Source organism: Saccopteryx leptura, chromosome 12 (assembly GCF_036850995.1).
Source record: "Saccopteryx leptura isolate mSacLep1 chromosome 12, mSacLep1_pri_phased_curated, whole genome shotgun sequence".
Taxonomy (NCBI): domain Eukaryota; kingdom Metazoa; phylum Chordata; class Mammalia; order Chiroptera; family Emballonuridae; genus Saccopteryx; species Saccopteryx leptura.
Window position 1 is genome coordinate 7,108,640 of NC_089514.1, and position 15,274 is coordinate 7,123,913.

A 15,274-nucleotide genomic window follows, 5' to 3' on the forward strand; every position below is an offset into this window, starting at 1 on the left:
AACATCCGCGGGAAGATGGAATGGGGAATAGGATTGATGGGGGTAAGGAGATGATTGTCACTCAGTTAAGATGCGTGTGAATGTACAGAAACAATACAGAATGGAAACTCTCCTGTAAAGACCAGGCAAGCTGGTTGGTGTTCTCGATAATGGACAGAGATGCCCGCTGGACCCTGGGCGGGCCCTGCCAGCCCATCGAGGGGCTAGAGCTGCACCCCCTGCTTCCCATCCACTTGTCCACTGACCGCTTCACCAGTAAGCACCGACTGTATATGTAACTCTGGGGCGGTGGGGCGTCACCGGCGACTGTCATGTGGTTCTTGACCTCCAGGGCTCCACCCCACCTGGCGAAGTAAGACACAAGCACTTCACCACAGATTGGGGCAGACAGTGAGAATTGCTGTAAGAAAGGTACATATAGATAAGGCTGGGTGTTTGAGAGGCAGGATTACCTATGATTTTATAGAGAAAATGACATTGGGTTGGGTCAGAAGAAGAAGGGAAATTCAGAGAGGGGCGGAAGGGGAGGCGGGAGAGGGGCGGGGTTTAAGGGACTGGTTTCCTGGTTTCCATGGGAGAAGACCACACCCGGGGACACACACACACACACACACACACACACACACACACGGGCGGGAACACTGCCCTGCAGAGAGATCTCTCCCACGGCGGCAGGTGTAGCCAAGGCTAGGGATGCTTAGACCGAAGGAGATGTCAAGAGATGCGTTTCATTTAAAATGCTGGGTTTAGAGACAAAAAAATGTCCTTTCCGCCTGCCATTAAATTCCAGTAAATCAACCTATGGCTGGCTTATTTAGGTTTCAATAAGCAATTTTTCATTGCAGCTGATTTAATACATGTGTCGGAAGTTACGTAATCGGACGATGTTCCTGAAAATGTTGATTTAGCCATTTGTCCAGAAGAGGCTGATAGGAAACAGGGCTCTCTCGTCCGCTCTGCATCCCGCCCGCTCCGTTTCCCCAAACCAGAGCGGGTTCACGAATCCGGGCGCTAAGCGGGGAGGACGCGGAAGGGTCCGACTTCGTCCCCTCTGCACCCCTGCCCGCTCCGTTTCCCCAAACCAGAGCGGGTTCACGAATCCGGGCGCTAAGCGGGGAGGACGCGGAAGGGTCCGACTTACAGGAATACATTCGGCCACGCGCCCTCCCAGAGCGAGTTCCATCCGGCTGCGTCGCAGGCAGTACCCGTGCAGGGTCACTTGGCTTTAAGACTGCAGTGACTGCTAAGACAGTGGCGACAGTTTCCCAGTTTCCAATTTTTCACCCCACGGCGGCTGTCAGGCGGCGTCTCGGCGTTGCCACCGGAGGAGACGGGAGGCACTTGTGATGCGGGGCGCGCCGGCTGAGTGAAGCCCAGACGCTGCCCGGTGGGCTGGGTGATTTATGGCTGTCAGTGCCCGAGATGCGGGTGGGGGGGGTGGGGGGATGGGGGGTGCTCTTCTGACTTCCTTCACCGTCTCTTTCCCCGTTGCAATTAATCTTTATTACACGCCTTAGCTCACCTCCGCTTGGCAGTGTTAAAATAAAAAGGAACGTCAGGAGAGAGCCTGGCATCAGCGGCCTCTCCTTCCAGGCTCAGTCTCTGGGGGAGGCATATTTGGCCCACCCATCGCGGCCCACGGGCCCCTGGGTTACTGAAAGGAACGCGTCCCTGTAAGAGAATGCAGATGATACAGAAGGATATAAGAAGAGGTCCCTAGCAAATGAAGGTCTGTCCGCCTTACAAATCCCGTCCCTGCGTGTCTTCCCAATAGACTGCAAGCCCCCAGAGGTGGTATTTGGTTTGTATAAGGACTTTTAGCATCTAGCAAGTTACTTAGCCGGAATACGTGTTTAAGGAAACACTGGTAATGACTGGATCCCAGGGTATGGGAGAGAGTGGGGCTAGAATCTCAGCAGTGGAGTTGGGGGTACAATGCCTTGTTTATCAAAAAGTGGCCTTGGGACCAGCAGCAGCGACAGCATTCCCTGGGCGCCGGCTGGGGAGACAGGACCACAGGCTGACCCCCGTCTGCTGGCTCGGAGGCTGCATTTTAGCCGGGTCCTCAGGTGGTCCGGGAGAGCTTTCTGTTTGGGAAGCCCCACCGTAGAATGTATCTGCAGAATACTGAGCTTCCACCAACACACGCAAAGGCACGCCTGTGGCTGGCAGGCACCTCAGCAGGACCCAGGGGAGCCCTGGACATCAGTGGCCACCGTCACTCCCCTCACAGAGCCAGGGCGGCTGTCCTTGGGTGTCCTGTGACTAGCATCCTTGGGCCATTTCTGAACCTTCACCTCTAGCACCTCTTTCCGGTCAGTCTTGAACCCGGTTTGGAAACAGAAGTGTTTCGGACCACCCAAGAAGCAGTCCAGGCCGCAGTGGAGAAGTCACGAGGCTCGCCCGTGCGCTCAGCATGCTGGCCGGTCGCATTTTAAGTGCAGGTGCGTGACTCCAGCTCCGTGACAAGGTTTCCCTGTCTGTCACAGGTCCCGCCTTGATGGCTCGTGAGGACCAAGCGAGTTGAACGCAGGAGAGTTTGCACATGGTAACCACTCCATGTGTATTCTATTTATGATCAAGGTCAAATTCGCATAACATAAAATTATCCATCTTAGAGTAAACGATTCAGCGACGTGGAGTACATTCGCAATGTTGTGCCAACACAGCCTCGATCAAATTCCAAGAAATTATAATCATCATCACCCCAAAAGGACACCCCCTACCCATTCATCATTGGCTCCCTGAGCTCCTTAACCCTATCCCCAGACAACTACCAATCTCTATTCTCTCTGGTAAAATTCATAATAATTTTAATTAAATAATTAAAAAATAAGAGTACTTTTAACTCTTGTTAATGATATATTTTTTTATTAGTCACAGAATAAAACCCACCAAAGATCAGATTCACTTTTTCTTCCATCTCTTCTTCTTGCTCTCTACGCCTTTTTTAAAAAGGATGTCTGCTGAGAGGGTAGACGCGGCATAACTTGACATCGGAGGTTTGTCAAGTGTGGCCACACACGAGCTGTGTCAGCACCCTCTCCCCCCTCCCCCCCGCAATGTGTTAAAAAATGCAGATTCCTGAGTCTAAGCCAAGAACCATCACTCCTGGGTGTGGCCCCCCCCCCCCCCCGCAATCTGTGTTTCAGTAAGTTTCCAGATGATTGCGATGCAACTTCGAGCCACAGAACCAGTGCGTTAAACAAACGAGCTGTTACCTCTGCGACCTCTCCGTGCCATCTGCAGGCACCTGCCACACCTGTGCCGCCCCCGGGCTCAGGAGTACTGGCATAAGAGAGGAGGCCGTGTCCAGCCCAGCTTCTCGGGGGGGGGGGGGCAGGGACATCAAACCGGAGTCACCCTGCTGTCCTTAAACCTTCCTGGTCTCTGTGCTGCCCAGCTCCCCCCTCGGAGGGAGGGCTTTTCTGCCGAGCGGGGTCGGGGTTGCCGGGTACGCCTCACACAGCCCGCTTGGTGGTTGCACTGAAATCAAAGCGCGGGCCCTGTTTCCTTTTTTGGTTGATTAATGTTCAATTCGAGGTCTATTATGGACCTTCAGGCTTTAATTACTACACTATTACCCAGTCAGTTCCTTGCCATTTTATATTTATGGCTTTTATTATGCCTCTGTATGTGCAATTGCCTAATTTTATTCTGGAAGGATTTCACCTCATTAGCGGGTTCTGAAACCTTTCTTCTCCCTGGTCCAGATTTCTGTTTATCTCGGTTCCCTGTCTGCACTTGCTACTTTGTTTCTTCACCAGTGGGGCCCCCTGTTCCTCCTTTCTCTCTGTTCTCCGGGATGCATCGTTCTTTTGTCCTTGGAAGCAGCTCTGGGTGTCCTATTCCTGGTCACACTCCTAACTCGGTGGTCACATCTCAGCAGCACGGTGTCACTGGCCCTGTCCAAGGCCTTGCGGGGCTGGCTTGTCAGCCCTGGACAGACCACCGACAGCTGCCTCTGTCTAGCATCAGGGAAGATGTGCTGGTGGAGCCTTTTCCTTTTTCAAAAGAATGCTGCTAAAAATAAATTCTAAGTGTTCCCTGAAATGCTTTGCTAACACTCCCTCCCTAGGTAACCCCACTGCCTCAGAAGAATTTAAGGCTTGGTTTACTTGTATTTTTTTTTTGTTTGTTTGTTTGTTTGTTTTTTAGTTGTCAGCCCAGACCTGCTGAATCAGGCTTTGGTTCGATATTGGTGCCCACTCAAGTTTGAGAGCCACGTTTCCAAAGAGACGCTGGAGGAACCTGTCCACGTCGGGGATAGTATTTCTCCCCCCCTCCCCCGAGTCCTTCCTTTGTCGGAAAGCAAGGTTAACAGTCTCTACAGCAGTTGAGTTTGTTTGTTTTTTTTTCTGTTGTGTGTGTGTTTTCAACAGCTGTGCCCTAGAGCTATAAGAATATTTCAGGAAAGCCCATAGTGACACCCTGGAACAAGAGGTCCTGCGGTTATCATAACGGGAGTAGAGCGCTTGTGTTCATTGCTGAGGGCTCTCGGGCGCTAAGAGATCTTTACCTCCAGTGTATTGTGTCATTTAATCTTTGCAGCCCTTCCTTAGTGAGGAGGGATTTCCCTCCCAACTTTTTAAAAAAAAAATCAGACTTATTGGGGTGACCTTGGTTAATCACACTGTAGCTGTTTCAAGTGCACCGTCGTGTGATGCGGCATCTGCATGTCGCATTGTGTGCTCACCACCAGAGTCTAGTCTCCGTCCGTCACCGATTTTTAAGGGGGAGACCTAAGGTGGAGGGCAGTGCATCGAGTCACGAAGGCTGTCAGAGGTGGCCTCAGGAAGGTCATTTCTGTCCGGAGCCACAGTGCGGCCCACCTGTCCGTTACCGCGTCAAGGACTTCCCTGGTCAGAGCTGTGTTGCCATGTCACCCTCTCCTTTCTCGGCAGGAATAGCCACAGTGCGTTTTGGCAAGATCAGTAACCAAGAATGTATTTATTCATTTTAGAGAGGAGAGAAAGAGGGAGAGACAGAGAGAGAGACAGAGAGAGAGACAGAGAGAGAGAGAGAGAGAGAGAGAAAGGGGGGGAGGAGCAGGAAGCATCAACTCCCATATGTGCCTTGACCGGGCAAGCCCAGGGTTTTGAACCGGCAGCCTCAGCGTTCCAGGTCGACACTTTATCCACTGCGCCACCACAGGCCAGACAGTAACCAAGAATGTGATCTCTGGGCCCACCGGCGCCTACGTTCCTGAGCTGCCTCTCTCTATTTCTGTGTGACGTGACCTGGGGCCAATGATACAGCATCGCTTGGCCTCAGTTTCCCCACCTGTGAAGTGGGAGGGTGCAGGATTTCCACCACATGGCAGTCAGTACAGGTGCTTTAAACAAGACACTCAAAGCACTTAGCATGAGTCCTGGGACATCCGTGCCCTGGATAAACATTTAGCTGCTGTTTCTCCTTCTGTGCACCTTTCAAAAAGCTAACTTCTCTAGGTTCCTTTACTTGGGGCTCACTTGCCTCACCTGTAAAATGGGGGCGTTGGGTGAGATGGATGAGCCTCAGCTTCGGACCTGTTCTGGTTTGTCTTTCCGCGTGGCGTGCTGTCTGTCACTGTGCTGTTCTCCGGTCTTTGCCCATTTAATATCGTCACATTAGGGCTTTGGTGTGTTTGCTCGATTCTATGAACTTGCTCAAAATTCACGATCGTGATGGAGCTGCCCTGCAGCCCCCGTGAGTCAGCTCGGGGTGTTCCTGATGCTTCTCTCCCGTGTGGGGGGACCAGCCCCGTTAGCATCGGTGCCGACGTACGAGAAGTGGCTCTTTCATGCCCCCCCCCCCCAAGCTGGACCTCCACTTTGACCTCAGAAGAGGTCTGGCTCTTGGCGACGTGGTTTAGAGGATAACTTCATCCTGGGGTGTTCCTCTATTCTGTTCCTAATGCAGAGCTACTCCGGGGTTTGGGAAGGGAACCTCACTGATACAAATCAGGCGTTTTGCTTGTTTATTAGTTGATTTGACAAGGAAGGCCATTGGCATTTCCTGGGGTGGGGCCAGGAGACAGGTTTTAACGGAGCTGGGGACTTGGCAAGACCGAGGACTGGGCAAGGGTGGCTGTCCTGGTGTGTACTGGGACTGTCTCCCGGGCCACCAGCCGTGACTTGTTCTTCGGGGTCCTTGCTTGTCCTCTGCTCAGAGCACCGTGTATCCCTGTGGCAGAGTCCTGCTTGAAGGTGCGTGCAGGGGACTTCCGCTCTGGCATTCCCCTTGTACAGAGGGGACGACACTGGACTTTGAGTGTTTGCTTCCCATCCTGAAACAATGAGAGAGCCCCTGGCTCGCTTTTGAACGTCCCCCGGGGCTGTCCCCTGGGGCTGTCCCCAGAGAGAGAGCCCCTTTCCCTGCGGTCTGATTCCCGCTGGTGAACGCTCTGTGTGGCATGTGGGCAGAGGGCACCCAGGAAGAAGAGGGGGCACAATGGAGAGGCGAGGAGCCCAGCCTGGGGTTTGGCTGCAGGCACTTCGCCTGGGCGTGTGGTTTACTGAGCACAGCAGCCCTGCAGCGTGGGTTCTGTGCACTTGTGCCGCCTCACAGGGCAACAGGGTGCCCGTGCAGACTCACACTGCCTTTGCCTGGCTCTTTACACTATTGCTGCTTCTCTGTGTCTAAAGTGGGGCAAGACGAACAATCCCTTCGCTCTGGAGAGAACACGGTGAGAGGTGTTTGTTTTGTTGTTTTGTATCTTTCCTAAGTGAGAAGTGAGGGAGGGGGAATCAGACAGACTCCCGCATGTGACCGACCAGGATCCACCCAGCACGCCCACCTGGGGGCGATGCTCTGCCCCTCTGGGGTATTGCTCCATTGTGTCTGGAGCCACCTGAGGCATAAGCCATGGAGCCATCCTCAGCGACCAGGCCAACTTTGCTCCAATAGAGCCTTGGCTGCAGGAGGGAAAGAGAGAGACAGAGAGGAAGGACAGGGGGAGGGGTGGAGAAGCACATGGGCGCTTCTCCTGTGTGCCCTGGCCAGGAATCGAACCCAGGACTTCCATACGCTGGGCCAACACTCTACCGCTAAGCCAATAGGCCAGGGCCTTCTTTTGTTTTGTTTTGTTTTTTTACATTTTTTTTTCATTTACAGTTTACTTTCAATATTATTTGGTATTGGTTTTAGGTGAACAGCATGGTGGTTAGACAATCATGTATACAATTTCACTTTATTTGTGGAATCTAAAAAGCCAAATAAACACACAAAACAGAAACAGACTCATAGATACAGAGAACAGCCTGATGGTGGCCAGAGGGGAGGGGCGGGGGGACAGGTGACAGAGGTGAGGGATTGAGACAGGGGAGGGGGCGGGGGATGGGGTGACAGAGGTGAGGGATTGAGATGGGGGAGGGGGTGGGGATGGGGTGACAGAGGTGAGGGATTGAGATGGGGGAGGGGTGGGGGACGGGTGACAGAGGTGAGGGATTGAGACGGGGGAGGGGGGTGGGGATGGGATGACAGGTGAGGGATTGGGACGGGGGAGGGGCCGGGGGATGGGGTGACAGAGGTGAGGGATTGAGACGGGGGAGGGGGCGGGGGATGGGGTGACAGAGGTGAGGGATTGAGACGGGGGAGGGGGTGGGGATGGGGTGACAGAGGTGAGGGATTGAGACAGGGGAGGGGGCGGGGGATGGGGTGACAGAGGTGAGGGATTGAGACGGGGGAGGGGGCGGGGGACGGGTGACAGAGGTGAGGGATTGAGATGGGGGAGGGGGTGGGGGATGGGGTGACAGAGGTGAGGGATTGAGATGGGGGAGGGGGGTGGGGGATGGGGTGACAGAGGTGAGGGACTGAGATGGGGGAGGGGCCGGGGGATGGGGTGACAGAGGTGAGGGATTGAGATGGGGAGGGGGGTGGGGGATGGGGTGACAGAGGTGAGGGATTGAGATGGGGGAGGGGCCGGGGGATGGGGTGACAGAGGTGAGGGATTGAGATGGGGGAGGGGGGTGGGGGATGGGGTGACAGAGGTGAGGGATTGAGATGGGGGAGGGGGCGGGGGATGGGGTGACAGAGGTGAGGGATTGAGATGGGGGAGGGGCCGGGGGACGGGGTGACAGAGGTGAGGGACTGAGACGTACAGACTGGTTGTCACAGAACAGTCACAGGGGTGTGAAGTCTAGCGTAGGGGATAGAGTCAGTAATATGGTGATGACTGTGTATGGTGCCAGGTGGGCACTGGAAATATTGGAGGAACCCTTTGTAAAGAAGATGATTGTCCGACCACAGTTCAAGTGTATACATGATTCTGGTTGCCCCGTGAGGAAAGCACTGTGCTTCACGTGACCCTTGGAGGTAAAACAGCGTGAAAAAGAAGCCTCCATCGAGAGAGGTGCTGGGGCCCCCCAAGGCGCAGAAAGGATGGACCTGCCCCCGACAGGGAGCATGTAGCACAGTGGAGGAAAGCGTGTCAGGGACAACGGCGGACCACAAGCCAGCAGCGTGATGCTCAGGCTGAGAGGGCAGGTGGCCCCCGGGGTCAGAGAAGAGGCAGTGCTTGAGGGTGGCCGGCCTGGTACTCAGCACGTAATGGTCACGCCCAGGCAAATAAGTTCATGATCTGCACCACTGGGAACTCAGTGTTTATGGAAATAAAGCCCGTGGGGACCGTTCACAACAGCTCTGCTCCCTCCCCCTGAGGGATCGTTACTCATCTTCAGGGATAAATGCGCGAAGAGAGAACCTTACACCTTTGTCCTGGAGGGGCTGGGATGGATGGACTCCCTTTAATGAGATAGAGGACATTAATCAAAGTCCTCTGAGCCTCTTGGACTTGAAATCTATTGTATTTTAAGGCAGCGTGTATGTGAAGGCAATTGCGAGTTTTGATGGGGCAGGAAGATTTGGAAATAGAAGACCTTACAAACTGAATTTCTGGACTGACCGCCCTGTGATCTAAGCAGGTCACCTCTCCCACCTGTTTTGACATTCTTTTTTTTTTTTTTTTTTTTGACAGAGACAGAAAGAGAGTCAGAGAGAGGGACAGATAAGGACAGACAGACAGGAAGAATGAGAGATGAGAAGCATCAAGTCTTCGTTGAGGTACCTTAGTTGTTCATTGATTGCTTTCTCATATGTGCCTTGATGGGAGTCAGGGGGCTACAGCAGACCGAGTGACCCCTTGCTCAAGCCAGCAACCTTTGGGTCAAGCCAGCGACCATGGGGTCATGTCTATGATCCCACGTTCAAGCCAGCCACCCTGTGCTCAAGCTGGTGAGCCACGCTTAAGCCGGCAACTTCAGAGTTTCGAACCCGGGTCCTCCGCATTCCAGTCCAACTCTACCCACTGCGCCACTGCCTGGTCAGGCTTGACATCCTTAATAAAATGATCAATACCTGCTTATCAATCTCATGGGCTTACTGGAGATCAGTTGATAGATAGATATATATAAACATTCTCTAAACTGTAAAGTCTTTTATGACAGTCGTTATACTTAATGTTGCGCAGTGCTTTACTTCAGAAAGCAGGCGGACAGTTACAGCGTCCTCAGGTGCGTGGCGTCGTCTGAGATGAGCCGTAAGCGTGGATGTTAGTGCTCCGTCCGTCCTGCTTTCTGTTTCAGCACCTGTGCTCTTAAAACTCAAGAGTAAGGGAAACGTAAAGATGAGAAAATAGGCCCTGATATATCTTTTCTTTCCTTTTATAATTTATTTTTTAAATGTTATTTGGAAAATTAAGTTTAATGGGGTGACGCACTGATCAATAAGAGTACACAGGTTCCAGGTGACCGTCTCCATAGCATTGGGACTGTTGATTGCGTTGTGTGCCCATCACCCAAAGTCAAATCATTTTCTGTCGCCTTATATTTGTCCCTCTTGACTCCCTTCCTCCCCGCCCCTCCCCTCCTCGTCACCATTTCACTTTGATCTATGCCACGCGTTCCCAAACTATGGCCCGCAGGCCACATGCGGCCCCCTGAGGCCATTTATCCGGCCCGCTGCACTTCCGGAAGGGGCACCTTTTTCATTGGTGGTCAGTGAGAGGAGCACATATCACTTTTTACGGCTAGCAGTGACAAATATGGAACCGGATATTGACCATCCCATTAGCCAAAAGTAGGCCCATAGTTCCCATTGAAATACTGGTCAGCTTGTTGATTTAAATTTACTTGTTCTTTATTTTAAATATTGTATTTGTTGCCCTGGCCGGTTGGCTCCGTGGTAGAGCGTCGGCCTGGCGTGCGGGGGACCCTGGTTCGATTCTTGGCCAGGGCACATAGGAGAAGCGCCCATTTGCTTCTCCACCACCCCCCTCCTTCCTCTCTGTCTCTCTCTTCCCCTCCCTCAGCCAAGACTCATTGGAGCAAAGATGGCCCGGGCGCTGGGGATGGCTCCTTGGCCGCTGCCCCAGGTGCTAGAGTGGCTCTGGTCGTGGCAGAGCGACACCCTTGGTGGGCAGAGCGTCGCCCCTGGTGGGCGTGCCGGGTAGATCCCGGTAGGGCGCATGCGGGAGTCTGTCTGACTGTCTCTCCTCGTTTTCAGCTTCAGAAAAATACAAAAAAAAAAAAAAAAGTAAAATAAATGTAAATATTGTATTTGTTCCTGTTTTTTTTTTTTTTTTTTTAAACTTTAAAATAAGATATGAGCAGTGTGCATAGGGATTTGTTCATAGTTTTTTTTTATAGTCCGGCCCTCCAACGGTCTGAGGGACAGTGAACTGGCCCCCTGTGTAAAAAGTTTGGGGACCCCTGATCTATGCCCATGAGTCTCAGTTTTATATCCCACCTGTGTGTGAAATCCTGTGGTTCTGAGTTTGTTCTGATTTACTTATTTCACTCAGTGTACCGGTCTCAGGTTCTAAGTGGAACTTCCCAAAATGTCTCCCATGAACATGGTCGATAGCAGAATGTTGGAATCGAGTGTCGAGAGAGCAGGGGGTTGAATTTTAAAACCAGCTACTCTACTGTCCAGTCTAAGAATTATTTCTCATCATAGTAATGTCTAATTAGTAACATTCGTCATCCGTAGTCTTTCCTAAAATACTTCTGTGAGAATGTTGACCTGAAAACTTAGCTCGGGTAACTCTCAAGGTTTGTTATTGGCCTTGTCTGAGGGACCCAGTCACGGAGGAGGGTGTGTTTGCCCTTCGGTGGGCTAACATGGTCAGACGGATGGTCTATTAAATCATAAAGAGTAGGGCTTCTGCAGGCTGATTTCCATATTGATTACTTAAATTGCTCCTTAATTTAGTGTCCGATAATAAACGGTGCCTGGGAAGTGTTTCCAGGAACATTTATTGGCTGCAGTAATTCCACTGACAGGGTATGCAGATCATGGCCTCATCCAATATTGATGGGCTCATGAAATGTTAATAGAATGTTAATGCGAAGTGCGTGGGGGAGGGGGAATGTCTGCCTGGGGAGCTACCTGTCTCCCGGCTTTTCTTTCTGTTGCCTTGTCTCCCTGCTCTGTGTTTTCCCTTCATTTCCATCATCGGGAGACTCGGATTTGTGCCTTGACGCATACGGCCGTCTCAAAGACACGATTTTTAAAAGAGAGATACAGGTTCCCGGAGGGATGGGAATTCAGTTGTTCTTCCCTCCTGCTCGCCTGGGTTGGAATTCCCGGCTGGAAGCAGAAAGGACTCGTTGGTCCAATGAGGCGCTCTAGGCTCAGGTGGGTTGTCTGCAGGCGACCTGGAGGAGGAACCCAGACTTCTAAGGACCCCTCACTGGTTGCTCCCTCATCGGCAGGTGAAGGCATTTCTTTGGGGTTTATGTGCAGCTTCTTCAGAAAAAACAAACAACGAAAACCAGCCAGCCAACCCAGACAGAACCTGTGCTTCTGAAGGAGACTGCCAGGAAGAATTTTTGTCATCAATCCCGAGGGCAGCAGAGGCTGTGTTCATGGCGGCATTCAGTGCGTTAATTTATGGGCTGAAGCAGATGTCGCAAACTGGAGAAGTCCCACAGAATGGGACGGTTCATTGACTTCTCGGACAGTCATGAGGGTGATAATAAAGCGCTTGTATTAAAGTCTGCAGGGACTGCCCGGGATGCCTCCCGAGAGCAAGGAGATGTAATACGTTAAGTGATTAGTTGTGGTCACGGCTAGGTGGACGTGCCATGCTGGAAGGGACGTCCCCCGTTGGAAACAATTGATGTGTCACTGGGGTACTGCCAGTGCACTTCATAAACTGGGTATGAGTGTGGGTGTATGAGTGTGTGTGTGTGTGTGTGTGTGTGTGTTGTCATGGTGTTTATGCAGAAAATAATGGGAGCAGGTTATGATTAAAATCCTCCTTTGGTTTTAAACAACCCATGCTACACTGAGCTCCCTCTCTCTATAAACCGTGTGTGTCAATAACACAGCACCTTCTTTTACTTTTCCTTCTTCCTTTTCTTCCTCTTTCTTCTTCCCTCCATCCAAACAGCCTTCTTCTTCCCTCCATCCAAACAGCCTTCCTTCTGTCTGCCTTCCCTGCAAGCCTTTCTGCCTTCTGTGACCGCGGACAGTGTGCGGAGTGGCCCCACAGGCCCAGCCTGAGCCACCCAAGGTCCTGTTGGGGACACGGCCGGGCCCTGCAGAAGGACTGTGCTCTTTCCCTCTCTCTCTCTCTCTCTCTCTCTCTGACTCCCTCGCGTGCCCTCTCCACAAGCGGGCACCTTTTCTGAACAAAGCAGGTCACGTCACTCGCCCGTCGAAGCCTTGTGGTGAGCCTGATGGAGTTATAGAATGACGTCCCACACGGCCCCAGGGCTGTGGCCCTGGAGCACCGCTAATGCTCCTGGGCATGCTCGGGGCTCCCCTGTCTCCAGACCGGGGGCCCTGCACAACTCAGACCCCTCCCCACTGCACACCCTGTTCACCCCGAGGCCTCTGGGCTTGACCCCTCTGCCTGGCATGTGCTCCCCCCCCCCCCCCGACAGGGACGTGCAGGCTCTTTCTCATCCTTCGGTTCTCGGTCCTCACCTGGTCACCTGAACCCTCGTCCTACCCAGCCCTTCCCCTCAGTCTCCCCTCCTTGGCCGTAGCACCTGCGTAGACTTTGATCGCCTCCGCTGTTTTCTGTCTCCCTCCATCAGAATGAATGTTCCTTCTTGAGGTCAGACCCTGGCCTGGCTTATTCTCCCCCGGATGGGGCCTAGGCGTCTTCCTGGCAGATAGTAAGCTGCTCAGTCATTGTTGCTGATTGTGTGAATAAACACCTTTCCGCCAACAAAGCGTTCACAGCCTGGGCGGGCGGGGGGGGGGGGGGGGGGGGGGGCGGACCACGTGACCCGCGCGCAGCATTGTCGTAGACCCCCCAGGTGTGGCTCTGGAGGTGCCGGACTATCCCTGGGGGGTCGGAGGCGGCGTCGGAGATGGACATGCTGGCTGTTCCTTCTGTGAACATAGGAATGTCGAGTTTAGTTAACTTTAAACTAGAATTTTGTTGTATTTCACTTCTGTGTAATCCAGGGGCAGCATGGCTACTGCACACGGCTTTGCAGCAGGAATAAGGAAACAGGAGTATTTACCAGGTGGCCCAAAGGGTTTTCAGGGGAAGGGTGGAGGACAGGGATGGAGCTTTGCCACAGGAACAAGTGTGACCCGCCACTCAGGTGCTCCCAAGGCCCCCTGCACTCCCCTCTGCTTTTCTCTGCATTTTGTCTTTCTTTTTTTTATCTTAATTCTTTTACGTAACTCCTGCGCTCGCACCCGGTAGCTGCAGTCAGCCTGGCTGGGCTGGGTTTTCCCTTTTCCTGAGATCAGTCCCAGGGAAGGACTCTGGTTGGTCCAGTTTGTGTCAGACGTCCCTCAGGTGTGGTCCAATCAGCTAAGGTCAGGGGTGAGACACGGACACTTCCATGAGAAAACAGGTGACGGAAGTCACAGACCAAGCGTTGCTGTTCCCAGGAGAGGGAAGACGTGGCCGGTAGGACATGTGAGTGATTTCATCAAGTAAGAACAATTCTCTATTGCACCGTTCTGTAAAGCTCTCTCGGTAGGCATCTCTGTACGTGACAACCTACCGGCCAGATGTCCTCTTCCAGGGGCTGGGAGGCCGTGGGAGGCCGGGAACACGTACGAGTTCCAGGTCCTACATGCCGAGAATGCGCCCCAGAGCGCAGCGCTGTCCTGGCCCCCAGAGCCTCGCGCCCCTGTCTCTGTGGCAGGGGAGCCCCATCTTTGCCATCTCACACGCGCTCTCTCCCCTTTGTGACCTGTCCCCTTTGCTGCCCGCAGATCGTGCTGGAGAACAGCAGCAGAGAGGACAAGCACGAGTGTCCCTTCGGCCGCAGCAGCATCGAGCTGACCAAGATGCTGTGTGAGATCCTGAAAGTGGGCGAGCTGCGTAAGTACACCAGTCCCCCAGGTGGGGGCGCAGCCGCCGAGGTCAGCGCTGGGGGAGGGCGTGCGGGGGCGGTGGGGGGGCGTGCGGGGGCGGTGGGGGGGGGCGTGCCCTGACCCCCACGCGGAACTCCCAGAGCGCTGACGGCTCTTCCCGGGCATCGCGGGGAACCCATCAGTCTCTGGCCCAGGTTTTGCGGTGTGGGCATTTCTGCGCGTCTGCTCCGGGAATCCGTGTTACTAAAATCTATAAGAATGGGGCCATTCGCAGGGGCTGTGATTGAGTTTCAAGTATTATAAAAACGAGTATATGTTACAACAGCCTTGCATTTCATACTCGGTTAGGAAAAAGACCTATGAATTCCTTTAAAAAATAATAAAATAAAAAATCCAGGTTTTAGCCTACCAGCGGATCATTTTCTTTTCTTTCTTGTGAAACTGCGTTTCTCTAGAAAGAAAGAAAAGATTGAATACCTTTAATGAAAGCTCTTGCTCACAGTATTGCACTTCCTTAAAATACTTTCTCTCAGAAGGAAGGAATTGCTGAGGAAAAGGGGCAGCTTGGTCGTGAACACTGTGACCAGAGACGGGCTTCTTGCCCTTTCTCTTGTCTTACAAAATGCAGGAGAGGACGCCCAGGAAAAGAGGGCACGACCAATTTCTTGTCTGTTGCTCGTTGGCTTCAACCTGTTAAAGTAGATCTCTGCTTGAACCTGGCCGACAGTCACTGTCCACGGGAGCCTCGTGGAGGCAGCTGGTGGCCTCCCCTTCCCTCCGCCTCTCTGAGGTCACAGAGCGGACCCACCTGTACATCCTCCCCTGTGGGCTCAGTGCTGTGGGCACCAGAGAACACCGTTTGTGGCAGAGAAATGTTGGGGGTTTGGTATTCTTGTAGAAGCATATGTATGTATGTATGTATGTACGTACATATATATTTCAATGCCTGTCACCAGTTCTAAAGCCAACATTTTGCAGTGTTGTGATAGTTGAAGTGTTCAGG

At 52.9% G+C, this 15,274-nt stretch overlaps 1 protein-coding gene across 8 annotated transcripts in view; it reads left to right on the forward strand.

Moving 5' to 3' along the window:
* Positions 1-15,274, forward strand: part of ELMO1 (engulfment and cell motility 1) — a 505,561-nt gene that overhangs the window by 261,841 nt on the left and 228,446 nt on the right. For all 8 annotated transcript variants that reach the window (XM_066353938.1, XM_066353942.1, XM_066353943.1 and 5 more), the window contains one exon: positions 14,170-14,278. In XM_066353938.1, the coding sequence (XP_066210035.1) occupies positions 14,170-14,278 (109 nt within the window). The remainder of the gene's footprint in view (positions 1-14,169; positions 14,279-15,274) is intronic.